The sequence below is a fragment of the Oryctolagus cuniculus genome, chromosome 2, assembly GCF_051225735.1.
Source record: "Oryctolagus cuniculus isolate XC-2025 breed Fujian yellow rabbit chromosome 2, ASM5122573v1, whole genome shotgun sequence".
NCBI lineage: Eukaryota > Metazoa > Chordata > Mammalia > Lagomorpha > Leporidae > Oryctolagus > Oryctolagus cuniculus.
Window position 1 is genome coordinate 95,474,975 of NC_142868.1, and position 27,323 is coordinate 95,502,297.

The 27,323-nt window shown below is 43.3% G+C and overlaps 1 protein-coding gene across 3 annotated transcripts in view; it reads left to right on the plus strand.

Annotated features, from left to right (window-relative positions):
* HOOK3 (hook microtubule tethering protein 3) overlaps positions 1-27,323 on the plus strand; it is a 125,696-nt gene that overhangs the window by 24,754 nt on the left and 73,619 nt on the right. For all 3 annotated transcript variants that reach the window (XM_002720760.6, XM_051832317.3, XM_089325942.1), the window contains exons 3-6: positions 204-276; positions 3,585-3,635; positions 14,144-14,276; positions 19,156-19,223. In XM_002720760.6, the coding sequence (XP_002720806.1) occupies positions 204-276; positions 3,585-3,635; positions 14,144-14,276; positions 19,156-19,223 (325 nt within the window). The remainder of the gene's footprint in view (positions 1-203; positions 277-3,584; positions 3,636-14,143; positions 14,277-19,155; positions 19,224-27,323) is intronic.

A 27,323-nucleotide genomic window follows, 5' to 3' on the forward strand; every position in this document is an offset into this window, starting at 1 on the left:
ATATTTTTATAAAATAACAGTCAAGTTTTGATAAATCTGTAATAGCATGCACTTAGTTTTATAGTGGCTGATATGTGGCAAATACATTTTTATGGTTCAGGTAAGTGATGATATGGATTGAGATTCAGTTTTCTTTGTTTTTTGGGTTTTTCTTAGCTTGCTAGCTACATGACCTTAATATATTAGCTTTTCCTTATTTGCAGAGATCCCGCATATTTTGATGAAAACTGGCTAAACAGAATCAAAACCGAAGTAGGAGATAATTGGAGGCTAAAGGTATTTTTATTTTTCCATCTGTTTAAGAGATCTGTGTGTATATAATATGTATTGATTTTTTTAAAGTCTGATGTCTCCAATAAGCTTTAGAAATTCAGGTGACCTATGGTGATATAACACAGAATTGAAGCTTAGCAGTACCTGAAGTTTCTCATCTTGATGTGACAGAATGTAAGTCAGTAAAGCGTGATGATGCAGGCATGGACTTTGGGGCCATGAAGATGGTAGCAGGGTGTATCTCACAGAAATAAAGTTAGTATGTCCAGTACTTAGAATAACAAAACACTGAGACGATAAACCATTTTGATTTCCTTATTTTTATTTAAAGATTTATTTATTTATTTGAAAGGCAGAGTTAGAGGCAGAGGCAGAGAGACAGATCTTGTATCCCCTGGTTCACTCCCAAAATGGCCGCAATGGCCGGAGCTGGACAGATCCAAAGCTGGGAGCCAGGAGCTTCTTCTGGGTCTCCCACGTGGGTGCAGGGGCCCAAGCCCTGGTGCCATCTTCCACTGCTTTCCCAGGCCATAACAGAGAGCTGGATCGGATGTGGAGCAGCCAGGTGTCAAACTGGTGCCCATTATGGGGTGCCAGTGCTGTAGGAGGAAGCTTAGCCTACTGTGCCACAGTGCCAGCCTCTCATTTCCTTCTTAGTAACCTTATGTTTCAGTATTTTTGAAACTCCCTTTTTACCATTTATACAGTAATGTTTTCATTATACTTTTAAAAATGGTGGTTGCAACCTAGTAAGTTATTTCTTTATGTTTTAAACTACAGGTTCACAGGGAGTTGCAAACCAAAAGAAAAAAATGTAGAGAGAGGTTCTGTGTGCCCTTCACCCATGTGGTAACATCTTGTGTAACTGTTATACAGTGTCAAAACTAGGGAACGGACATCGGCACAGTTCACATTGCATTCTGATTTCAGTCTTACTGCACTGTTTTGTGTCCTGTGCTTTGTGAAATGCTGTCTTAATTGTGGCTTCCTATAACATCACCACAATGAAGAGGCAGAACTGATTCATCACCACAGGTGCTGCCTTTGGAGCAGCAGCCACACTACCCCTGCTGTTCTGTGTCCCTATCATTTGTTAGTTGACTTTTTAAAGGAATTGTTTTCTTATTTTTATTTGAAAGGCAGAGTGATAGAGAGATCTTCCATCCCTTGGTTCACTCCTCAAATGGCCACAACACCTGGAGCTGATCTAGGCCGAAAAGCAGTCCAGAGCTCCATCCTAGTCTCCTACATGGACTTTAAATGCTAAACTTGGTTTGTCTCTATGTTTCCTCTAAGATACCTGTTCGATAAGAAGTATTGACTGGTTAGGTTTTAGGTCTGTCAAATATAATTCCTTTTTTTTTTTTTTTTTCAAATTGTTAGTGAATGGAAACTTTTTGTTTGAAAGAGAAAGAGAGATCTCCCGTTCTCTGGCTTACTCCCCCAAATGCCCACAACATCGGGGGCTGGCCAGGCTGAAGCCAGAAGGCTGGAACTCAGTGTTGGTCTCTCACAGGTGGCAGGGACTCAGCTGTCTGCACTGTCTCTTGCTGTCTCCTGAGGTGTGCATTAGCAGGAAACTGGAGTCTGAAGCAGAGCTGGGTCACAAACCCAGGCAATCCTATGTGGGGTGTTGACACCCCAAGCCACAGCTGTACCAAGTGCCAATCCCAAATGGAAACTTTCTAATGGCACTGTTTTAATTTTTAAGCAATCTTTCAAGAACAGGCTATTGAAATGATTACCTTTTAATGTTGTAAGATGTTTATGATGATTCATGGATGTTTAAAGCAGTGCTACTTACTGTTAAGCAGAGAGGGAGCTGCACGTCCCCCTGTGCACACAAAGAAACCTCCACATATCTTCATTTGACTGTGGCAGTGGTAGTGATATAGAGAATGATATCAAGGCTGAAATTTCTAGTGTTCTTGTTTTACCCTGTGTTACACTTCTTCTGTTTTATGATGCCACTGATTAAAGTTGAAATAAAAAGCTTTCTGTGATGGAGGAAAACTGCCGTTTTAAATTATATTGATTCATAAGACTCAGATGTTAAAATATGAGAAAAATGAACACCATACACGATTCATTGTGTAGCCCAGTTTTTCAAGTATATTAATTTTATTAATGCATTTTTAAAAAATAAATACACAAGAGTTTTAGTTTATTTTCTCCCATGTTTTGCCACTGGATTGTACTGCAGTGACTTTTTTTTTTTAGATCTTCTTTCCTCTGGGTCACTCCCCAAATAGCCACAATAGCCAGAGCTGGGCCCATCCGAAGACAGGAGCTTCCGGGTTTCCCATGTGGGTTCAGGAGCCCACAGGGGTCATCCTTTGCTGCTTGCCTGGGCACGTTAGCGGGAGCTGGGTCAGAAGTGGAGCAGCCGGGATTTACCCCCACTTCCACAGCACCAGCCCTCGCAGAGACTCTTACTTAATAGCTCCAGGCTCTGCTTTTTCTGTTCAAGGACCTCTTCAAATACAGATTGAGCACTTCAAATTTGAAATCAAACTTTTTGAGAGCCAACTTGATCTTGGGGCAGGCATCGTGGCCAGTGGGTTAAGCCAGTGCTTGGGACACCTGCATCCCATATCGAATAACTCCTTTGTTTCCAATTCAACCTCCTACAAATACACTTGGGAAACAGTAGATGAGGACCCAAGTACCTGGATCCTTGCCCCTATGTGGGAGACCCTGATGGAGTTCTGGGCACCTGGCATTGGCCTGGCCCAGCTCTGGTTGTTTTAGGCACTTGGGGAGTGGACCACTAGATGATGACCGTGTGTATGTGTATGTATGTGTGTTTCCCCCTTTCTCTGTTACTATGTCTTTCCAATAAACTTCTGTTTGAAAGATTTTAAGGAATAGGTATTTGGTGTAAAGATTAAGATGTAGTGCCTGGATTCAAGTCCTGGCTCTACTCCTGATTCCAGCTTCCCGCTAATGCAGACACTGAGAGATAACAGGTGATAGTATTGGTCCTTGCTACCCACGTAGGGAACCCAAATTGAGTTCCTGACTCCCACCTTCTGCTTCAGCCCAATCCCAGCCATTTGGGACATTTGGGTAGTGAATCATTGGATGGGAGATTGATCTCTCTCTCTCACTTTCTTCTTTCCTTTCTCTGCCTCTCAAATAATTGAAATTTAAAAAAATTTTGATTTCAGAGTATTTTGGGTATTTGATTTTCAGATGAGTTTTATTCAACTTTAGTATACTTCATATAGAGTGATTGGTTGGCTCATAAATTTCTTATGTTAAATTGTATTTGTATCTCTTACTCAGTTGTTTTCTCTCTCTTTAAACAGATAAGCAATTTAAAGAAAATTTTAAAAGGAATCCTGGATTATAATCATGAGGTAAGGATTTTTTTACTCATTCTGCTTGGAAATGTTACTGTAGGATAGCTTAATTTTATAGTAGTTACAAGAAAAGGAAAATTTGCCTTAAAATTAATCAATTTGTCTGCATTGTAGTTTTTGGATACTGCTTTAAACAACTGTCTGTTAGGTGATCGGTAGATGAATAGTCTTTTTTTACTGTATTTTGGGTCATATGGAGATGATTGTTATTTTTTATTGAATTTTTTAAAAGATTAATTTATTTATTTGAAAGTTAGAGTTACACTGAGAGAAGGAGAGGTAGAAAGGGAGAGAGGTCTTCCATCCACTGGTTTACTCTCCATTTGGTTGCAACAGCTGGAGCTGTGCTGATTCAAAGCCAGGAGCCAGGAGCTTCCTCCAGGTCTTCCTATGCGGGTGCAGGGACCAAGGACTTCGGCCATCTTCTACTGCTTTCTCAGGCCATAGCAGAGAGCTGGATTGGAAGTGAAGCAGCCTGGACTAGAACCGGCGTCCATATGGGATGCCGGCACTGCAGGTGGCAGCTTTACACACTATGCCACAGCCCTGGCCCCTAATTTTTGTTGAATTTACTTTATGCTACCGTTGTCTCCTTTCTTCCCTGACTTGTGAAGGTAGACAGGGTCTGTGCACCTCCGCTGCCTTCTTCCATTTCATTCCTTGGCATACCTCCACCTGTGGATGAACTCATTTTAGCCTCTGAGTCTGTACCAGAACAGCCAGACATTCCTGAGGAGAAGTTGGGCAATACAGCTAACTAGTTTTCATGTTAAGTTTCACTGTAAAAGACGTCCAGTGGACACTGCCCTGCTAGAAGCCAGCTGCATCATTTCCCTACAGTTTGTTTCCCCACAACCTTTACCTGCTTTTATACCTACATCTGTTCCCATGACCTCAGCCTGCCCATCTCTGTGAGTGACTTACCATCTTGCCCAAGCCTTTCTGAAATCATGGCACAGGCCTGCCTTCTCCCAGGCCTTCAAAATGCATGTTTCTCCAGGCCTGCTGCTACCCTCCAACCCCTGTCCCAAGCAACATTAGCTGTAGCTTAGATTACTAAAATAGTCTCATTCTTGTCCCCTCTGTAGTCTTTTATCCAAAGTAAGGCCAGAATGATTTTTAAAAATATAAATTTGATGATGTCAGTTTCCATCTTTAAGTCTTTCATGGCTTTCTATGCTTTGAGAGTCAAATCCACATTTTTTAAACAAAGATTTATTTATTTATCTTAAAGAGTTACAGAGAGAGAGAGAGAGAGAGAGAGAGAGAGAGATCAACGATCGATCGATCTTCCATCCACTGGCTCACTTTCCAGATGGTTGCAATGACCAGGACCAGACCAGGCCAAAGCCAGAAGCTTCATCCAAGTCTCCCATGTGGATGGCAGGGGCCTAGACACTTGAATTGCCCTGTGCTGCTTTTCCCAGGCTACTGGCAGGGAGCTAGATCAGAAGTAGAGTAACTGGACATGAACTGGCACCCATATGGGATGCCGGCAGCACAGGTGTAGTCTTCACCTTTTATGCCACAATACTGGCCCCCAAATCCACATTTCTGTTTTTTTTTTTTTAATTTTTTTTTTAAGATTTATTTATTTATTTATTTGAGAAGATAGAGCCACAGACACAGAGAGGGAAAGACAGAGAGACAGGTCTTCCTTCTGCTGGTTCACTCCCCAAATGACTGCAACAGCCGGAGCTAGGCTGATCTGAAGCCAGGAGCCAGAAGCTTCTTCTGGGTCTCCCACTTGGGCGCAGGGGCCCAAACACTTGGACCATCTTCCACTACTTTTCCAGACCACAACAGAGAGCTGGATTGGAAGAGGAGTAACCAGGAGACGAACTGGCGCCCTTACGGGATGCCGGCAACCGCAGTTGGAGGCCTAGTCTACCATACCACAGCACTGACCCCCAAATCCACATTTCTTACCATGAGCTTTCAGGTGCCACATGACCCCTGCAATCACCTTTACACTACTTCTCCCTCAGCCATCGCACCACCACCATTGTGTTCATCTTAGTTCCCTACTTGTTTTCCTCTGAGCCTTTATACCTGTTTGCAGTGCGCTCTCCTCCTCTCTGGTCATTGCTAACTCATGCTCATCTCCAAGACCCTCTCCCTTGAACATCACCCCTCATCCCATTCCTCAGTCACACCCTTCCTCTTAATTCCCTTTCATCCTTGCCATATCAACTACCTTCTTTTTTTTTTTTTTTTTCTTTTTAAGATTTATTTTATTTATTTGAAAGAGTTACTTAGAGAGGTAGAGCCAGAGGGCGAGGGGGGGTGTCTTCCATCTGCTGGTTCACTCCTCAAATGAACGCAATTTCCAGAGCTGAGCTGATCTGAAGCCAGGAGCCAGGAGCTTCTTCTGGGTCTTCCACTTGGGTGCAGGGGCCCAAGGACTTGGGCCATCTGCTGCTGCTTTCCCAGGCCATAGCAGGGAGCTGGATCTGGAGTGAAACAACCAGGTCTTAAACCAGCACCAATGTGATGCCTGCGCTGCAGGCCAGGTCTTTAACTTGCTGTGCCACAGAGCCAAGGCCCATCAACTACTTTCTTATATAATGAGAGCAATGAAGTAAGTGACGCAGTGATTGTTACATACCAGCTCCTGACACAGTGCTGTCACACACTAGCTGGTCTGAATTTTCTGATCATCTTGAATATTATTTTAAAATACTGAAAATAGGGGTCAGTGCTCTGGCGTAGTAGGCTAAGCCTCTGTCTGTGGCACTAGCATCTCATGTGCTTACCAGTTCAAGTCCCAGGTGCTCCACTTCTGATCCAGTTCCCTGCTAATGGCCTGGGAAAGCAGCAGTAGATGTCCAAGTCCTTGGGCCTCTGCACCCATGTGGAAGACCCAGAAGAAGCTCCTGACTCCTGACTTTGGATCAGCCTAACTCTGGCTGTTGCAGCCATTTGGGAAGTGAACCAGCAGTTGGAAGATCTTTCTCTCTGTAATTCTGCCTCTTGATAAATAAATAAATCTTTAAAAATAATAACAATGTTAACTTTAAAAATAAAATATTGAAAAAAGATTTTTCCAAGAAAAATATAGTATTTAAGATACGTAAATGTGCACACCAGCCTAATATTAGATATTTTGCTATACGGACAAGTCTTTAATGTTTTGTTTTTAGTCAAGTTTTATTTCCCATGGGTATGTTTATTAGATCTTGTTGACTGAGAAGAATAATTTTGTTTTTATGCTTAGTGAAATAAGCCAGTCCCCAAAAGACAGAAACCCCATGTTTTCTCTGATATGTAGTAGTTAATATGGAATACAAAAAATAGATAGGAATGAAAAAGGGATCTTGTGATTTGATTGTTGTTCTTAGCCCTTGTTTATACTCCTGTGGAACTGTTTTCTTTCTGTTTTTGTTGAATATTATGGTTAGTGGTACATTTAGCCTGTCATTATAGAGTACATTGAAATTATGTTTTTGAAAAAACTAAAAGGGAGGAGGGAGGTAAGGGAGGAAGAAAGAAAGGCTGAGGAAGTATGGTTATCTTAGAATTGTACCTATGAAATCTGTTCTCTTTATATTAATAACAATTTTTAAAAAGGGAAAAAACTTATTTATTTATTTGAAAGGCAGAGTGACAGAGAGATCTTCCATCCGAGATCACTACAGGTGCACTCCCAGATCACTACAACAGCTTGGGCTGGGCCAGGCTGAGCCAGGAGCCTGGAACTCCCATCTGAGTCTTCCACATGGGTCGCAGGGACTTGAGTGCTTGAGCCATCATCTGCTGCTTCCCAGACACAGTAACAGAGAACTGGGGCAGAAACAGTGTAACTGGGACTCAGAGGGGTACTCCAGTATGGGATGCAGGTGTCCCAAGCAGTGGCTTACCTACCCTATTGCCACAACACCAGCCCCGAAATGCTTTTTTTCCTGGGCATCATACCCATTAAAGTACAAGTGGTAATTCTCAGGAAAGTATGCAGTGGGAAAGAAAATGGAAAATGTATTGCAACAAATATGATGGTGTTTCAGGAACTGTTTACCAAATGTGATCATGAACCTTAGTACCATACTCTCACCAGATGGGCCAAGGGCTCTTACCCCTCTTACACATGAGAAACAGCCTCAGACAGTCTACACAGATGTTCCTTTTACCTCCTCTGGAAATTTTTTTTTTTCTCCTGCCAGCACCAGCCAAAATTTCTTTCGCAGGGCTTTGGTTTGGGGTTTTCCTGTGTTATTCTCTGGCCACAATTAGCATTACCTAGTCATGCTTATAGTGCTCAGAGAGAATAGATACCCAATCTCCAAAGATGGTTTTGCATTTTGAAGATTTTCTTACCCCCCCCCCCCCCTTTAAAACGATTTTTAAAATTTATATGAAAGAGTTACAGAGAAAGGGGCAGGGATCGCAGGGAGGTCTTCCATCTGCTGATTCACTCCTCAAGTGACTGTAATAGCCAGGGCAGGGCTGGGCCAGGCCAAAGCCAGGAATTTTATCTAGTCTCCCACATGGGTTGCAGGAAACCAAGTACTAGGACCATATAATGCTGCCTTTCCCAGGCTATTAGCAGGCAGCTAATTGGAAATGGAGCAGCTGGGACATGAACCAATGTCAACGGTGGCATCATTACCCACTATACCACAACACTGGCCCATGAAAACCTATTTATGGAGCCTCTGTTGTGGCACAGCAGGTTAAGCCACTGCCTGCAACTCTGACATCCAGTATTGGAGCACCCATTCAAGTGCTAACTATTTAGCTTCCAATCCAGCTCCCTGCTAATGCTCCTGGAAAAACAGTGGAAGATGGCTCAAGTGCTTGGGCCCCTGCCACCCACGTGGGAGACCCAGATGGAGCTCCTGGCTGCTGGCTTTAAACTGGCCCAGCCCCGGCTATTGCTGCCAAATGGGGAGTGAACCAGCAGATGACCTGTCTCTTTTTTTTCTTCTCTCTCTCTCTCTCTTTCACATTGCTTTCCTCCCTCCCTCACTTCCTTCCTTCCTTTCTTTTTTGTTTTAAAAATTTATTTTTTTCTGTATTTGAAAGGCAGAGTTATGGGGGGAGGTGGGGAGAAAAAGAGAGGTCTTCATCTGCTCGTTCACTCCCCAAATGGCTGCAACAACCAGGGCTGAGCCAGGCCAAAACCAGGAGCCACGAGCGCCTTCCGAGTCTCCTGTATGGGTGCAGGGACCCAAATACTTGGGCCATCTTCTGCTGCTATCCCATATGCCTTAGCAGGGAGCTGGATTGGAAGAGGAGTACCTGGGACATGAACCAGCTTCCATATGGGATGCTGGCATAGGCAGAGGCTTACTTAACCTGCCATGCCACAGCACTGACCCCTCTCATGTTGCCTTTCAAGTAAGATGAAAATAAACATTCTGCCTTTCTCTCTGTCTCTCTCTCTCTCACTAACTCTGCCTGTCCAAAAAAAAAAATACGGCTGGACGCCGTGGCTCACCAGGCTAATCCTCCGCCTGTGGCACTGGCACCCCAGGTTCTAGTCCCGGTCGGGGCGCTGGATTCTGTCCCAGTTGCTCCTCTTCCAGTCCAGCTCTCTGCTGTGGCCCGGGAGGGCAATGGAGGATGGCCTAAGTGCTTGGGCCCTGCACCCTCATGAGAGACCAGGAGGAAGCACCTGGCTCCTGGTTTTGGGTCGGTGCAGTGTGCCGGCCGTAGCAACCATTTTAGGGTGAACCAACGGAAGGAAGACCTTTCTCTCTGTCTCTCTCTCATTGTCTAACTTTGCCTGTCAAAAAAGATAAAAATAATAAAATAATAATAATCATTCTAAAAAGTAAAATGAAAGCTTTTTGAAGTGCAGGTGTGTGGTGAAGTTCTGAGCAATTCTTGCCTCACATCCTGGAAGCAGGGATTGTGGGTCGCAAGTTCAGTGGACTTCTGAGTTTTGTCTCTCAGAGTGCCACAGGAACAGGCCTGGCACAAGGTGCTTTCTAGCCCTCCAGAAGAAGTGCATGCTTGCGGGCAGCTTCAGGAGCAGGCGTTTCTTGTGCACTTAACCCCTGTGGATTTGAGGGCGGTCTATTGGTGTGTGTCCTGATAGACCCCTCCTGGCCCCTGAGGCCTTGTCCTGAAGGTCTGCTGTAGTTTGGTGGCTTGTGGCAGATGCAAACAGAATTCTGCATCCATCTTTTGGCATAGTGGCTCTATTCCTAGGAATTTATAGGACAGTTACCATGCAGTTCTGAAAATTTGTATTTATAGACTATAAATATAAGATTATAGATGCTGGGGCTGATGCTGTGGTGCAGTGGGTTAACGCCCTGGACTGAAGCGCAGGCATCCCATATGGGCGCCAGTTTGAGACCCGGCTGCTCCACTTCCGATCCAGCTCTCTGCTATGGCCTGGGAAAGCAGTGGAAGATGGCCCGAGTCCTTGGGCCCTGCACCCATGTGGGAGACCTGGAAGAAGCACCTGGATCCTGGCTTTGGATCGGTGCAGCTCCGGCTGTTGTGGCCATCTGGGGAGTGAACCATCGAATGGAAGACCTCTCGCGCTCTCTCTCTCTCTCTCTCTCTCTCTCTCTCTCTCTGCCTTTCCTCTCTCTGTGTACTCTTTCAAATAAATAAATAAATCTTTAATATCATAGATGCCATATGATGCCAGTTATATTGAGGTATTCATTAGTATCCTTATAGTAATGGATATGCAGGTCCATGATCCCAAACTCTTCAGTCTAGATACACTTTGGAATCTAGTTTTTTAGATTTTAGAAAGGTAACATGATGGATACATCCCGTATTGTGTACATACCCTCAGTGGCATCTAAGTTTAAGCCATTATTATCTTTGCAGCAAAACATAAGGTTATTCATTCTAACTGGAATAAATAAGAACAATAAACTCTTTCTGTGACAACCTTCACTTTGTCCTTGGAATTCCTCTGTCTTTTTTTGGACAGGCAGAGTTAGACAGTGAGAGAGAGACAGAGACAAAGGTCTTCCTTTTTCCTTTTTTTTTTGGGGGGGGGGGGGACAGGCAGAGTGGACAGTGTGAGAGAGAGACAGAGAGAAAGGTCTTCCTTTGCCGTTCGTTCACCCTCCAATGGCCGGCGCGGCCAGCGTACTGCGGCTGGCGCACCGCGCTGATCCAATGGCAGGAGCCAGGTACTTCTCTTGGTCTCCCATGGGGTGCAGGGCCCAAGTACTTGGGCCATCCTCCACTGCACTCCCTGGCCACAGCAGAGAGCTGGCCTGGAAGAGGGGCAACCGGGACAGAATCCGGTGCCCCGACCGGGACTAGAACCCAGGGTGCCGGCGCCGCAAGGTGGAGGATTAGCCTAGTGAGCTGCGGTGCTGGCCAGGTTTTCCTTTTTCCATTGGTTCCCCCCAACAAATGGCCGCCACGGCTGGCCAGTGTGCTGCGCCAATCCGAAGCCAGGAGCCAGGTGCTTCCTCCTGGTCTCCCATGTGGGTGCAGGGCCCAAGGACTTGGGCCATCCTCCACTGCCTTCCCAGGCCACAGCAGAGAGCTGGACTGGAAGAGGAGCAACCGTGACAGAATCTGGCACCCCGACCGGGACTAGAACCCGGTGTGCCGGCGCCGCAGGCAGAGGATTAGCCTCATGAGCCGTAGCACCGGCCAGAATTCCTTTGTCTTATTTCATCCTGAGTCTTGTGTACTTCTTTCCTGTTTACTTTCTTATTTTGGTAGAGGACATTTTCAGGGGTATCTTTAGGAAAGTGCATGATGAAACTTTTTTTTTTTTTAAGCCTGTGTATTTGAAATTAGGCTTAGTTTACCCTTTGCACTTTAGGGTTGGGTTGAATGTGGAGTTTCAGATTGGAAATAATCTCAGTGTTTTGAGAGTTTTGCCCCAATATCCTCTGGCTTCCAGTGCTGCTGTTGAAGTCTCTTGCTGCTGTCCCTTGTTGGTTACTTGTTCAAGTCTAGAATCCAGTTTGATCCCCAGTGCTAATGCTGGTGTTCTTTGGTGTGAGGTACTTTTGTATTTGTTTTGTTTTATTGTGCTTAGCACTTAACAAGCCCTTAAAATCTGAATACTTCCTAGTTGTAGAAAATTTTCTTCTGAATGTATATTTTTGATTCATTTTATTCCATTTATTTTCTCTCTTCTCTTTTTAGAACTCCTGTCCAGCCTTTCAATGTCTTATAACTGACTGACTGATTTGAAAGGCAGAGTGACAGGGAAAGAAAGATCTTTCATCTCTTTGTTGATTCCCCAAATGACCACAAGGGCCAGGGCTGAGCCAGGAACTCCATCTGGGTCTCTCACATGGTTGCAGGGCCCAAGCACTTGGGCCATCTTCTGCTGCTTTCCCAGGTACTTTAGCAGGGAGCTGGTTTGGAAGTAGAGAATTGGCACCCTTGACATGCCAGCATGGCAGTCAGCTGCTTAACCCACTGTGCCACAACTCCAGCCTCTGACCTTCTTTTTTATCTCTGTAGTTCTGCTCTAGTTTCTGAGATAGTTACATGCCTTTTGTCCAGCTTGTCCATTGAAATTTCCATTTCTGGTGTTAGAATTCCCCAAAGCAAATTTTTGATTGCTGAGTGGTGCTTTTATAAACTGTTCATGCTTTAGGAATATAATATTTTCTCTCATCTCTCTGAGAACATTAATCAAAGAAGAATTTTTTTACTTTCATGTTTTATTTATTTTTTAACCCAGCTGGATGCCTAGTTTCCTCTCAGGAGACATCACTGTCAGCGATTTCTTGTATATCTTTCTTGGATTGGTATATTTCTATGCATTTGATTGAATTTGTTTTCCTTATCATTCAGAATAAAGTCCTTATCCTTAACCTAACTCAGTAGGGCCAAAATGATCTGCCTCCCTACCCCGAGTCTTCCAGTCCCTGCCACCACTGCCACCCAGCTGTGCTGACCTTGCCGCCCTTGGCCCTCTGTGCTCCTGCCTCTACACTTGCCCTGTGGAACTGCTGTGGTGTGTTTGTCTGCCACAGTCAGCTGTATGGCTTGTTTCCTCATTCACGCATGGCTCTCTCAGTGTCAGCCTTGCCCCTTGACTGCCGTCTCAAATTTCAGTCCCCCTTTCTCCAAAACCCCACCACTTTGTCATTGTGAAATAAACATACAGTCAGAAAAGTTCACAATATGTCCAAGTGTTATATAACAGTTGATTGTAGAATGAACATTTGTTCTATACAACCCAGGTCAGTAGAACACTGCCACTTCCTTGGAAAGCCTGCGTGTATACCTTCCTCCTCACCTCCTATCTAGCATAAAGCAGAATCTTGAGTTTTTAAGTAATCATATTCTTGCTTTTCTTGCTAGTTTTGCCATTTGTCTATGTGGGCCTAATTAGAATTTAAAATTTTTACTTTCTTCTGCTTCCTGTTTTGTTTGCTTTCCTTTGAGTTTCTTGTCTGTTTCTCATGTTGGGGACTTTTCTCAGATTTCTTAATCCTGGGCTGGTTTTCGGTATTTGAAAGGAAAGCAATGGGATAGTATTTGGCACAGCAGCTAAGATGGTGGCTGGGATGCTCACTTCCCCTGTTGGAATGCCTGGATTTGAGCCCCAGTTTAGTTCTTGATTCCAGCTTCCTGCTAATGTGTACCATGGGAGGTAGCAGGTTAATAGGCTCAAGAAGTTGTGTCCCTTGTTACCCACTGGGAGACCTGGATTGAGTTCCAGGCTCCTGACTGGCCAGGCCAGCATCTGCTTTTGTGGGTGGTTGGGGAGTGTACCGGTGGATAGGAGGTTTCTCTCTCCCTACCTTTGAAATAAAATAAGGAAAGTGCTGGCAAAAGCTGTTTGCATTCTGAGGGAGGGAGATTTTATAGTGGTAAATTGCCCTGTTTGAAATCAGTCATTTCATTTGTGGCCAGTCTTGCCTTAAAGGAAGCCTCCGGTCTCCTTCCTAATGAGGTGTTGTGCTGCCAGCATGTTAGGAGTCAGACGGAGTGAAGTGGCAAAGGGGAGCTTACTGCTGGGGGGTGAAGTTTTATTTTTAATATGTGTATAAATATGTGTTTTTTTTTTATTTATTTGAAAGGCAGAGCTAGAGAGAGGGAGAGAAAGCCAAGTCTCCTTCTGAGTTCAGGGGCTCAAATACTTGGGCCATCTTCCACTGCTGTCCTAGGAGCATTAACAGGGAGCTGGATTGGAAGTGGAGCAGCCAGAACTCAAACTGGTGTTCATATGTGGTGCCAGCATTGCACTGTGGCAGCCTCGCCCACTTTTTACATTGCTGGCCCCATGAAGTTTCAGTCTGAGCTTTCTGGTACTCCAGTTCAGTGCTTCTCGCTCCAGCTCCTTTAGAGAGTGCATGTGTCCAGTCCTTCTTGGAATAGGAGAAGGATCAGTAGTTCTCATTCTCTTTGCTCAGTGTATGTAACACACAGCAGATGACTCCAGATAGTTAAAATTTAGGTACGAGCTGCAAAAAGTAGAAGCTGAGCATGAGACTGACACATTAGCTCTGTTCTTAGCAGAGTTATCTGGTGATAACAGACTAATCTCTGTCAGACATTTCATTACATATAAATGTAAGTGCAACTGTAATCTCTTTATCTCCATTCAGATCCTAGGACAGCAGATTAATGACTTCACTCTTCCTGACGTGACCCTTGTTGGGGAGCATTCTGACGCAGCCGAGCTCGGGAGGATGCTGCAACTCATTTTAGGCTGTGCTGTGAACTGTGAACAGAAGCAAGGTAATTTATTTGAAGTTAGCATATGCATTTAAAATAATTCAGGAAAGCAACATAGAGTGTGTATTTCATACATCAATCACCCTCAAAGAATGCCATTTTCCCTTGGTTTCATAGTCTTTTTATTTATTTATTTTCTTAAGATTTATTTTTTATTTGAAAGGTAGAATTACAGAGAGAGAGAGAGAGAGAGAGAGAGAGAGACCTTCCATCTACTGGTTTACTCCCCAAATGGCTGCAATGGCTGTGGCTGGGCCAGACCAAAGCCAAGAACCAGGACCTTTTTCTGGGTCTCCCACGTACCTGGGCCATCCTCCACTGCTTTCCCAGGCGCATTAGCAGGGAGCCAGTTTGGAAGAGGAATAACTGGGACTTGAACTGGCACCCATGTGGGATGCCAGCGTCACAAGTGGCAGCATAACCTGCTATATACCACAGTGCCAGCCCCTTGATGTTCTTGTGATAAATGTTTTAAAATTTATTTTATTTATTTGAAAGGCAGAGTTATAGAGAGAGGGAGACTGAGAGAGGTCTTTCACCCACTGATTCACTCCCCAGATGGCCACAACAGCCGGGGCTGGGCCGGGCTGAAGCCAGAAGGCAGGAGTTTCTTCCACATCTCCCATGTGGATATAGGGGCCAAATCACTCAGGCTATCTACTGCTTTCCCAGGCATATTATCAGGGAACTGGATTGGAAGTGGAGCAGCCAAGACTTGGACCAGCACCCATACGGGAGTCTTGTGCTGCAAGTGGCAGCTTATCCTACCCTGGGCCACAGTGCCTGGTCCCCTTTTGTCATAAATTTAATCATAGTCACCATTGTTTTCTTGATGGTATGACTAGATTTACTGGTCTCTGATTCAAAATTTTTTTTTTTTTTTTTTTGACAGGCAGAGTGGACAGTGAGAGAGAGAGAGACAGAGAGAGAAAGGTCTTCCTTTTGCCGTTGGTTCACCCTCCAATGGCCGCCGCTGCAGCCGGCGCACCGCGCTGATCCTGGCAGGAGCCAGGAGCCAGGTGCTTTTCCTGGTCTCCCATGGGGTGCAGGGCCCAAGCACCTGGGCCATCCTCCACTGCACTCCCTGGCCATAGCAGAGAGCTGGCCTGGAAGAGGGGCAACCGGGACAGAATCCGGCGCCCCAACCGGGACTAGAACCCGGTGTGCCGGTGCCGCAAGGTGGAGGATTAGCCTATTGAGCCACAGCGCCGGCTTCAAAATTTTTTAAACAATGTTTTAAACAATGTTTTTAAACAATGTTTCTTTTTTTTTTTTTTTTTTTTTTTTTTTGACAGGCAGAGTGGACAGTGAGAGAGAGAGACAGAGAGAAAGGTCTTCCTTTGCCGTTGGTTCACCCTCCAATGGCCGGCGCGGCCGGCGCGCTGCGGCCGGCGCGCTGCGGCCAGTGCACCGCGCTGATCCGATGGCAGGAGCCAGGAGCCAGGTGCTTTTCCTGGTCTCCCATGGGGTGCAGGGCCCAAGTACTTGGGCCATCCTCCACTGCACTCCCTGGCCACAGCAGAGGGCTGGCCTGGAAGAGGGGCAACTGGGACAGAATCCGGTGCCCCGACCGGGACTAGAACCCGGTGTGCCGGCGCCGCTAGGTGGAGGATTAGCCTAGTGAGCCGCGGTGCCGGCCTAAACAATGTTTCTTTCTAGCTTCATTCTTTTTAGATTTTACCATGTCATGGTCTTATAGTAAATTTTGTTTGCATATTAATTTGCCTCAAGAATTAATATTTTCTACATTTGATTATTGTATATTACTAAAATGTCTTAACAGGTTTTCTGTCAAAGATTAGAAGAGTGATATACATAAGAAGATTTAAAAGTAGATTAAATCTGTACATTGTTTTGATTTTAAGGTGAATGGTAAATTATAGTACTTTATATCAGATAATGATTTCCTATGTATCATGAAATTCATCAACATCTGGTTATCTCCTTAATACATGGAAGTGTATGGCTGTGAAGAGTTGGCTAACCCTTCTATTTAATGCCAAACAGCACTAAGAAAAGACATAAGATGATACCTGCTACCATATTCCATGAAAAACAGCACAATTGATCTATTGGGCTTCTCTGACAACACCTACATTTAGTTTTCCCCATGGAATTGTAGAAATGTCGAGGGAGCAGGAGGTAGTATCTCTTCTGCAGATTATGCAGATCTAGGGTGTGTCTACTCTCAGGAACACAGTGGAGGCTAAGAATCAAATAAGTTTCTAAATTAAGAATTAGCTGTCACTGGGTATTCATGGGATGCTTAAAATACAAACCTTAGAGAAGTGGCTGTGGGCTTACTACCTAACTTTGGACAAGACATTCAGCATTGTTTCCTTGTTTGCAAAATGTGGAGGCAAAATCTGGCAGATGTGAAGGTTGAATGAAACTGTATGTTTGCTTTGTAGTCTATAAGTTCATGCAAATGCACAGCTTCATGTTCCCATGTTTCCTATTAGCAGTGAGGAACAGCTGCTGACGACATTGACTCAATACAGAAATGTCTGTCTTTGCTCTCTGACTTTTCCAATTGGAACAAATAAAATGGTGGTAAATTTGAAAAGGCAAAGATTAGTAGTAGAAGACACACTGACGATAATATTTACTTAGTGTCTGCTTTCATTCTGATACTTCACTAGGCACTGATGACAAAAAATACTTTTTATAGCTTAGGAAACTGGGTTCATTAGTATTACCTGACTTGCCCAAGATTTCTTACTTGTGAGAGTCTAGGTGAGGACAAAAATCCATGTTTTTTTCCATATTTAAACTTAATATACTTTGTACTAAATTGTGATGTAAATTTTGGACAGCCAAGATCTCACAATAAGCTCCCTTACATAGCATATCATAGCCTACAGCATTGTCTCATAGATGTGCATCAGTAGTTACATATAATTTATTCTGAACTTTAAAGATCTGTAAATTTTTTTGAATAACATAGTTCTCATCATCATTTTGTCATTTAGCATTTTACGGTGTTCGCGGGGAAGGGCCTTGACGTGGCAACACCGCTTCTTAACTAACGCTTCCCCTCTCACACCTTACTAACTTTCTGCCTTTCTTCCACTGTTACTGTCTTCACATCTAGTAGGTTGTCATCAGATTTCCCTTCCCCATTACCAGTGCCACTGCTTCTTCTCTTCCATGTTCACAGTTTTTATTTTGAGGGCTATTTAGTCATCCTAGTCATATTAGTTTTCTCTGTAGCCTGTGACTTCCGTGTTTGGTACATTGAACAGATATCTCCAAGCACTCCCTTGCTATATTCCAGCACTCATAGGGTGATCTTTATTAATAAAACTAAATGAGCAATTGAAACCAAACTAAAAAATTATTTTTGACCAAATATTATTGAGTTATGATATATTCCTGCTGTTGGCGTAAGAACAAAGCCTGTGATTTAGTTATTTTGTGTGTATTTAAACATGTAACCAAACACTTGATTGAGCGTAAGTATCCTTATGATGTTTCCTTAAAAACAGTTTTTGATAAACTAAAAGTTTTGGCATTAACAACCAGAGTGTCATAATTTAATAGTGTTGTAAAAATAGCCTCTTGTTTTAAGCAAGTTAGCAGGCAGAGGATTGCAGTTTGGCATTCCAAATACACAAATATCTTCTCGATTTCACCGTAAGATCCCTTTGTGTAATACTTTGAGGAGTGAGCAGATTTTTGTATGTCTGTTTTTTGGATGTATGGGGTCAAAGAAACAATTGAGGCTAAGATTGATTCACTCTTTTAAATGTTTCTGATGAAAACATGCCTACCTTATTTGTAGGCATCCACCTGACCTATTGACTTTTCTATGCTTAATGTCGCTTTTGTCATCCACTGTTTAGACTGGAAATATTGAAAACTACTTCCAGAACTTTTTGTTTTTTAAAGATTTATTTATTTGAAAGACAGAGTTACAGAGAGAGGTAGAGACAGAGAGAGGTCTTCCATCTGCTTGTTCGCTCCCCAGATGGCCACAACAACCAGAGCTGAGCCTCTCTGAAGCCAGGAGTCAGGAGCCAGGGTCTTCTCCAGGTCTTCCATGTGGGTTCAGGGGCCCAAGCACTTGGGCCATCCTCTGCTGCTTTCCCAGGCACATTAGCAGGGAGCTGGGTCAGAAGTGGAGCAGCCAGGCCTTGAACCAATCCCATATGGGATGCCAGCTCTGTAGGCTGGAGCTTTAACCTGCTGTGCCACAGTGCTGGCCCCCCAGAACTTTTTTAGAAGGCAAGAATTTAGAGTTTGCAGCCTCATTACCACTGTCAGCTGAAAGATCTTTCTCTTGGCTGTGGTAAAGATGAGGTTGCTGCTTTAGCTTGTTTGAGTTATGGGACATTACTTTAAAACCCAAGATTTAGTGTTTGTTTAACTCTGATGTTAGTATCTACCTTAAATTCCCAATTATTTGTCCTAAGCAATGCTCAGTTTCATTTTTTTTCTGTAGTAGAAAATATTAAGATAGGAATTATACACAAGTCAGTACTTCAGTGTCAAATAAGAATAAAGCACAAGAATTAGGAGTTGTTTCTGTGTAGTAAAAAATAATGTGAAAGATAATTTTTAGGTTTTTGAAAGTAGTATGGAGTCTTTTCCATCGCGCTTTGGCCTCTACCATTTTCCTGTTTCACACAGACACATATTCATGCTGATGCTACAACCCAGGACCTTGCACTGTTGCCTCAAACTTTATAAGGACTAGTGAAAAAGTTATCTTGGTAAAGAGGAAGACTCTGCTTCTTAGCCTTTCTGTAGCTGACACGTGGGATTCCTAGGAAGAATCAGAGTATAGGAAAGCACTTCTAAGGATTTTGGAGCAGTAACCTTTACTCCCTTTACTGTCTTTGACTTGAACAGTGACATTCCAGATTGTTCTTGTTTTCAGAGTACATCCAAGCCATTATGATGATGGAGGAGTCTGTGCAGCACGTTGTCATGACAGCCATTCAGGAGGTACGTTGAAGCTTTGTGCCTACAGTTTGGAAAAGTTAAAGGAATAGGCAAAAAAAAATTAAAGATTGTTTATTTGAAAGAGTTACAGAGAGATAGAAAGAGACAGAAAGAGATCTTTCCACCTACTGGTTCACTCCCCAGAAGGCTGCAAAAGCTGAACTATGCCAAAGCCAGGAGCTTCATCTGGGTCTCCCTTATGGGTGACAGGCACCCACATACATGGGCCATCTTCCACTGCTTCCCCAGGCCATCAGCAGGGAGCTGGATTAGAAGTGGAGCAGCCAGGACACAAGCTGGCACCCATATGGGATGCCGACATCACAAGATGTAGCTTTACCACAATGCTGGCCACAATGCTGGCCCCAAAGAAAAATTTTAAGGAAAGATTCTCCTACTTACTTTAAGGAAACTATTTTCTTTACATTTGTGATAGAGCTTGTCTTAATTTTTTAAAAATCTTAAGCATTTATTTTACAGGTACAGATATAACTATTCCTAATTTTTTTAGGTGCTCTTAATGAACCAGGAATAGTAGGCTAATTCCTTAAGCCACTAAAAAATAATACTAATAATAAGGTAGTAATAAATTAATCCAGCAGTCTACCTCACATTTAACTGTTGGTTTCTTGCTTGACAGAAAATGGGTTTTCACCTGTAAACATACCAGAGCAATGCCTGGGTGAATCATTATTTTAAATATAAAACATAACACCAGAAAGAAAGAATAGAGTTGGGCCTTTGGCCTAGTGGTTAAGACTGAATCTGGATTCACGTTCCAACTTCTTGCTAATGCTCATGCTGGGACCCTTTGTGAACATCTAGGGAACACACTTCATGTGCACATGCTCATTCCCTGTACAAACACATTTTTTTTTTTTTTAAAAAAAAGGTTGGTTTATTTATTTATTTGAAAGAATTACAGAAAGAGGCAGAGAGAGAGAGAGATCTTCTGTCTGCTGGTTCACTCCCCAAGATGGCCACAATGAAAAGCCAGGAGCTTTATCTGGATCTCCCATGTGGGTGTCAGGGACCCAAACATTTGGGCCATCTTCCACTGCTTTTTCCAGGCATATTAGCAGGGAGCTGGATTGGAAGTGGAGCAGCCGAGACCTGATCTAGTGCCCATATGGGATGCCGGTGTTGCAGATAGCTGCCTAACCTGCTACACCACAGCACCAGCCCCCTACAAATATATATTTTAAAGTAAGAATAAATACAGTCTAATATTTGGTCAATCTCAGGATGTGAGAATGCTTTCTTTTTAAATATTTATTTATTTATTTGAAAGGCAGAGCTACAGAGAGGAAGAGGCAGAGAGTGAGAGAGATATCTTCCACCTGCTGATTCACTCCCCAAATGGCCACAATGGTTGGAGCTGAGCTGATCCCAAGCTAGGAGCCAGGAGGTTCTTCGGGTCTCCCACTTGGGTGCAGGAGCCCAAGGACTTGGGCCATCTTCCACTGCTTTCCCAGGCCATAGCAGAGAGCTGGATCAGAAGAGGAGCAGCCAAGTCTCAAACTGGTGCCCATATGAGAGGCCAGCACTGCAGGCAGTGGCTTTACCTGCTACACCACAGTGCCAGCCCCAAGAATGTTTCAGTCACAAGAGCAGTGGAAGGAATCCTATATTAATATGCATGAATTTCAAAAATTGTTTGCACTAAAATAAATTTTTTCTGTTCTCCATGAGATTTTTGAGCAAGTGTATATATTTGAAGTAAGTAAGCTTCTGAATTGTTTTTGTTAAGGCAAAACATGCATGGATTAGATCAGATATGGTCCCGAATCCATTTCTGTTGTTCTTTCCCCATGGAATCAGGACATGTCAATTCCCAGCACATCAGCATATGACAGTACACAAAACATTGCCACCAGAAAAACTCACCTGTGCTTTTATGTACATAATCTTTATTAGGATTTGATCACTTAGTAGGAGTAGGACTGGTGGAAACATTAGTCTTCAGGTTGCAGATTTCAAGGGTCCCTCCCCACTTCCTCCTCCCTTCGTGATCAGGCTGATGTCAGGTATCTCAAAGCCCCAGCTTTCTAATCACCTGATTGGTCTTGCTGCATCACAGCCCCCGCCTAGAGTCATCTCCTTAGTGTAAACTGTGCAGGGGTGTGGATAGCAAAAACACTTCAGTCAGTGGAATGGGGAAGATACAGAGAGCACTTCCCAAGAACTGGAGACACCAGACAGCCAAATTTTTAATTACACAGGACTTTTCAAAAAATTACAAAACTGTTAAAAAAAGAAAATCAGTTTGGCAATCAGCAGTTGATGGTGGGAATGTAAACTAGTGTATCTTGTAAAGCTTTTATACCCTCTCACATGAGATTAGATTTATCATGAGTGTTAAAATATCAAAATCACAGCTACTACCCAAAGTTTAATTTGTTCTTGCCAGGTCCTGGTGGTTGTGGAAAGCTTGATAGTCATTAGGAACCCCCCAAAAAAGAAACAGTGACGGAGACAGAGGGAAAGAGACCTGCTGGTTCTATCTCCAAAGCCCTCCAACAGTCAGGAACTCCATCTGGGTCTGCCATGTGAGTGGCAGGAACCCAAGTACTTCGGGCTGTCATCCACTGCCCCACAGGCACATTAGCGGGAAGCTGGATCACAAGCAGAGGAGCCAGGACTCGAACGGGCCCCCTGATATGGATATGCCACATCAAAAGTGGCAGCTTAAACTGCCACACCACACCACCTCCCAGGTTTCTTTTAAGATGATAGACCTAAGGTCTGTACCGTCCTATTGCACAATTCTCCCATCTATTGGTTTAGCTCTGTCTACTCAAGCTCCATCTAGCACACTCACAGTTCCAGCCAGCAAGAAGAATTGAAAGAAGAATTATCAGTGTCCTCTGACTCATTCCCCTTTGCCAGATGTTACTGCATGGCCACAAAGGGAGAACAGGAGGTGCAGTGTTCATTCTCAGCAGTCACAGATCCAGCCAACATTTAAGGATTTTGCTTCCAAGCAAGAGCATGAAAAAGGAAAAGGGGGCACTAAAAACGGGGTACTGGTTCTCCTAGCTGCACGGATCCTGGTATTCCACTTTTAGGGATCTGTCATAAAGAAATGTGAAAAACAAGGATATATAATGATAGCAGTGATAAGAGATTGTATAGCCTCTATTCTATTACAGATAGTGCTGAGACTAAGCAGTGTGCATCTGATGACCTATTTAAGAGTCATTGCAGTTGTAGTGAATGCCTCTGAATTTCTATCTAGAAGCAGCAAATAGTGTGTAACGTATATTTTACCACAGTTTTAGAATATATGAACAGAATTTGCCATACTCCTTTGAGGTATGTGTTGTTGTCCCCATTTTATAACAGGAAACTGAGGCATAGAGACTTTTAGTAACTTGTTCAAGTTAATAAGAAGCAGAGGCAGTCAGAACTCACATCTGAGCAGTCTGAATCCAGATCCTGTAATGACTGTGCTCTGTCACCTCGAGATGATTTACTATCTCATTATCTTCCTAGTACTGAAACGTTGCAGGTAGCCTGACAACCTAGCAATAGAGGAATGGATAAGTAAATGATATATTAATAAATTGAAATATTATGTAGACATTAAAGTATATTTTAAAAATATTTAATGATGTGGGAGATATTTACTTAAGAAAAATGTAGGGTACAAAATAAATGAACAGTTACAGTCCCATTTCTGTTAACAATTGAATGAAAACAAACATGCTAAAATGTTAACTCTTTCTCTCCAAATTAATAAATGGTCTTTACTCTTTTGTTTTCAAATTTTTCTATAATAGTTATTCTATGAGGGACCTTCAGATTTTCATAGAGAAAATACTATATAGATTTCAAAAAATGTTGTAACAATACATTAAATCCATCTTTTTAAAAAAGATTTATTTATTTATTTGAGAGGCAGAGTTATAGAGAGGGAGTCAGAGAGAGGTCTTCCACCTGCTGGTTCACTCCCCAAATGGCCGCAACGACCGGAGCTGGGCTGATCCAAATCCAGGAGCCTGGAGCTTCTTCCTGGTCTCCCATGTGGGTGCAGAGGCCAAAGCACTTGGGCCATCTGTTGCTGCTTTGCCAGGCACTAGTAGAGAAGTGGATCAGAAGTGGAGCAGCTGGGACATAAATCAGTGCCCATATGGCATACCAGTGCTGCAGCTGGAGGCTTAATCTACTAAGTCACAGCACCAGCCCCTTAAATCCATTTTTCCACAAAATTTTTGAAGTACCTTCACATCTGTAACACTGCATTTTTTTAAAATAAAAATGTGTGGTCAAATGATTTTCACTCTATGAATCTAACCCAGAGAATTATTTTAAAATTCTGACCAAGATTAGATTTAACAATGTGTATGATTATTTCATGGTAACAGAAATGTGGAAAATGTATATGTCGATGAGCTAGCATTTAAATTATGGAACCTCCACCTAATGAAATATTTATATAGCTGATAAAAACGTTAAAAGGGTATCTTACAGCAGAGGGGAAATCTTTTTAATTTCAAGGGAATAAAACTATAAAATTGGATACAAAACAAAATCCCAATTAGATTTTAAAAATAGATTATGTATCTGTTCTGTGTATGTTCTTTTAATTCATTTAACAGCTACTTACTGAACAACCAGTATGCACCGGGCAATGTAGTGGACACTAGGGATACAACTGAGAGCAGCCCTGATGTGGTCTCTCGTCTCAGAGTGTCAGTCTCACAGGAGACATGGTTAAACAAGTGATTTAAATCAGTATGAAAAGTGCCATGGTGAGAAAAATATGGGGGAATTTAAAAGGAGTGTCCAACTTGGTGTGGGCCATTAGGTACAGTTTCACAAAGGAAGAGGGGCTGAGCACTGGAGGATGAGTTGACGGAAGGAAGGTGTAAAAGCTGTTTTGGAGGCCAGAGGCAAGAGAAGGCAAGAGACCTGCAAGATGTTGGGGGCATTGAAAGGAAAGTGCCTGTGGCAAACATTGTGATGTAGAAGGGGCTCAGAGGTGAAATTGGAAATGTAAGATCATCAGAACATTGGGCAGTTTTCTTAAGAATTGTAGTTTTGGAAACCAATGAGTAGATTCTTTTAATTTTTTATTATTATTTTTTAAATTTTTTGACAGGCAGAGTTAGACAGTGAGAGAGAGAGAGAGGGAGAGAGAGAAAGGTCTTCCTTTTTCCGTTGGTTCATCCCCCAAGTGGCTACTATGGCTGGCGCATCGTGGCCGGTGCGCTGCGCTGATCTGAAGCCAGGAGCCAGGTGCTTCCTCCTGGTCTCCCATGTGGGTGCAGGGCCCAAGCACCTGGGCCATCCTCCACTGCCTTCCCGGGCCACAGCAGAGAGCTGGACTGGAAGAGGAGCAACTGGGACAGAATCCGGCGCCCCAACCAGGACTAGAACCCGGTGTGCCAGCGCCAGAGGCAGAGGATTAGCCTAGTGAGCCGTGGCACCGGCCCCAGTGAGTAGATTCTAAGGAGAAAATACATTGAGGTCCATGTTTGAGAAAATCTGCAATGGAAAGTGTGGATTAGAACATGTACTAGTTAGGTTTGCGTCACTGCAGTGAATACCTGAGGCAGCTGATGTATAAAGAGAGCAGGATTGTTTCCTGCACAGTTTTGGATGTGAGGCCTCGGTAAGGGTGCAGAATGGTAGCACATCATGGCCAGTGGAGCTTACAGTGCCAAACAGGATGTCAGAGGGAGAGTGGCTTCCACAATCCCTTCCAAGAGATGCATGCTGTGAGTGATCCAAGGACCTCCCAAAGGTTCCACTGCCTCCAGCAGCACTACCTGGGGACCAAGCCTTCACATAGGGGCCTTTGGGAGACACTCAACATCCAAACCATAGCACAGGAAAACAAGGCTAGAGGAAAGGAGGCCAACTGAGAGACTTTAGTATTATCCAGTGATGGAAGCCTGAACTAGGTTATGATAGTTGAGGTGGAAGTAGACAGGTTTGAAAATTGATCATATGTAGTGACTCATTGGACCTGGGAGGAGGGCAAGGGGTCATCAGGATCGATTTGTGGGATTGAGAAAGGCCTTTTGTAAAATAACCCTTTTGGGGGCTGATGTTATGGCATAGTGGGTAATGTTGCTGCCTGCTACTCCAGCATCCCATATGGGTGCCAGTTGGAGTCCCAGCTGCCCCAGTATAGATCCAGCTCCATGCTAATGTGCGTAGGAAAGCAGCAGAAAATGGCCTAAGTCTTTTAGGCCCTGCACCCACATAGGAGACCCCAAAGAAGCTCCTGGCTTCAGTATGGCTCAGCCCTAGCCATTGGAGCCATTTGGAGAATGAAGCAGTGGGTAGAAGATTGTCTCTCTCTGTCTCGCTCTTTCTTTCTGTAACTCTGCCTTTCAAATGAATAAAAATTAATCTTTTAAAAAAAGGTCTTTTTTTCCTTAAGGCACATTATGTTTTTATTCTGGTACTACTGACTCTGATTTTTTCAATTACAACGAATGTTTTATTCTACTTGTGAATAAATGTATGTACATATTTTATTTTTATTTTTAATTTTTTTAAAGATTTATTTATATATTTTAGAGGCAGAGTTAGAGACACAGAGAGAGACAGAGAGAAAGGTCTTCCACTTGCTAGGTCACTCTCTAAATGACCACAACAGCTGGAACTGGGCCTATCTGAAGCCAGGAGCCAGGAGCTTCTTCCAGGTTTCCCATGTGGGTGCAGGGGCCTAAGGACTTATCTTCCACTGCTCTCCCAGATGATAGCAGAGAGCTGGACTGGAAGAAGAGCAGCTGGACACAAACTAGTGTCCGTATAGGATGCCAGTGCTGCAACACTTTATCTGCTATGCCACAGTGCTGGCCCAGTTTTAATTAGTTTTTAGCAGATTCAATGTGCTTTGTAGATAGAAAGAACATAATGATATTCCCTTCTTCCTTTACCCCTCCCCTTCTCCCTCGCACCCGCCTTCCTTCTCCCTTTTTCTTTTTAGTTTTTGAGGTAACCTTTAAATTTACATTACAGTAAAAAGGCTTACTACACCTTCACCACATAAGGAGTTTAACAAGTAAATGCTGATCCACACAGACATTTGTTTTTTCTTTTGTTTGTTTTCTAAATTTTAGTTTCCATATAGAGTCAGATGACTTTGTTATTGTTGTTGTTAACGCAGTGAAGTACATATGACATGAGATTTGCCATTGGTGATGTTTATTACATTCGCAGTGTTGTATGAATGTCACCCCGACGTAGTTTAGAACTTGTTCTGCACCCAAAAGAACCCCAGTACCTACGAGGCAATTACTGTACATTTCCTCTTCCCTCCTGCACCTGGCAACTTGTAGTTTTCTGTGTCTATGGTTGTACCTATGTTCCTTTAGTGAGTTATACAATATGTAGAGTTTATGTTTGGTTTCTTTGATTTAGTGTATTTTTAAGGTTTATGGTAGTATGTATCAGCATTTTGTTCCTTTTTATTGCTGGACAACATTCCATAGCATAGGTGTACCACATTTTGTTTATCCTTTCATTAGTTGGTGGCCATTTCCATTATTTATACCTGTTGGCTATTGTGAACAACATTGCTGTGAACATGGGCACACTAATTTTTTTGCTGGGACACCTATATGGATGGTTGATTTAGATGGTGGTTCAATTTAAGATCTATTTTGACTTTATGATGGTGCCTAAGTGATACGCGTTCACTAGAAACTGCACGTCAGATTTTGCATTTTGATCTTTTCCCAGGCTAGCAATAAGTGGTATGCTACTGTCTCATGATGTGGGTCCCAGCAGTCCCCTATCAGCCCCGTGATCATGGAGGGGACAGTTACTGCTCTGCAGTGTGCAGTGTTGCTGAGCTAGGATGTTCTGCAAGCCAAGCAGACTAAATGCATTTTGGCTTATGATATTTCCAATTTATGATGGGCTTAGCGGGATGTAACCCTATCATAAGTCAAGGAGCATCTGTATCTAGAAATAGATTGCTGGGTCATGCGGTCATTCTGTGTTGAACCTTTTAAATCACCACCAGTTTGTTTCTACAGTAACTGTACCATTTTACATTCCCACCTGCAGTGAGCAGTTCTTTTGTTTTTGCATATCTTGTTATTGTCCATATTTTTTATTATAGGCATCATTAGTGAGTCT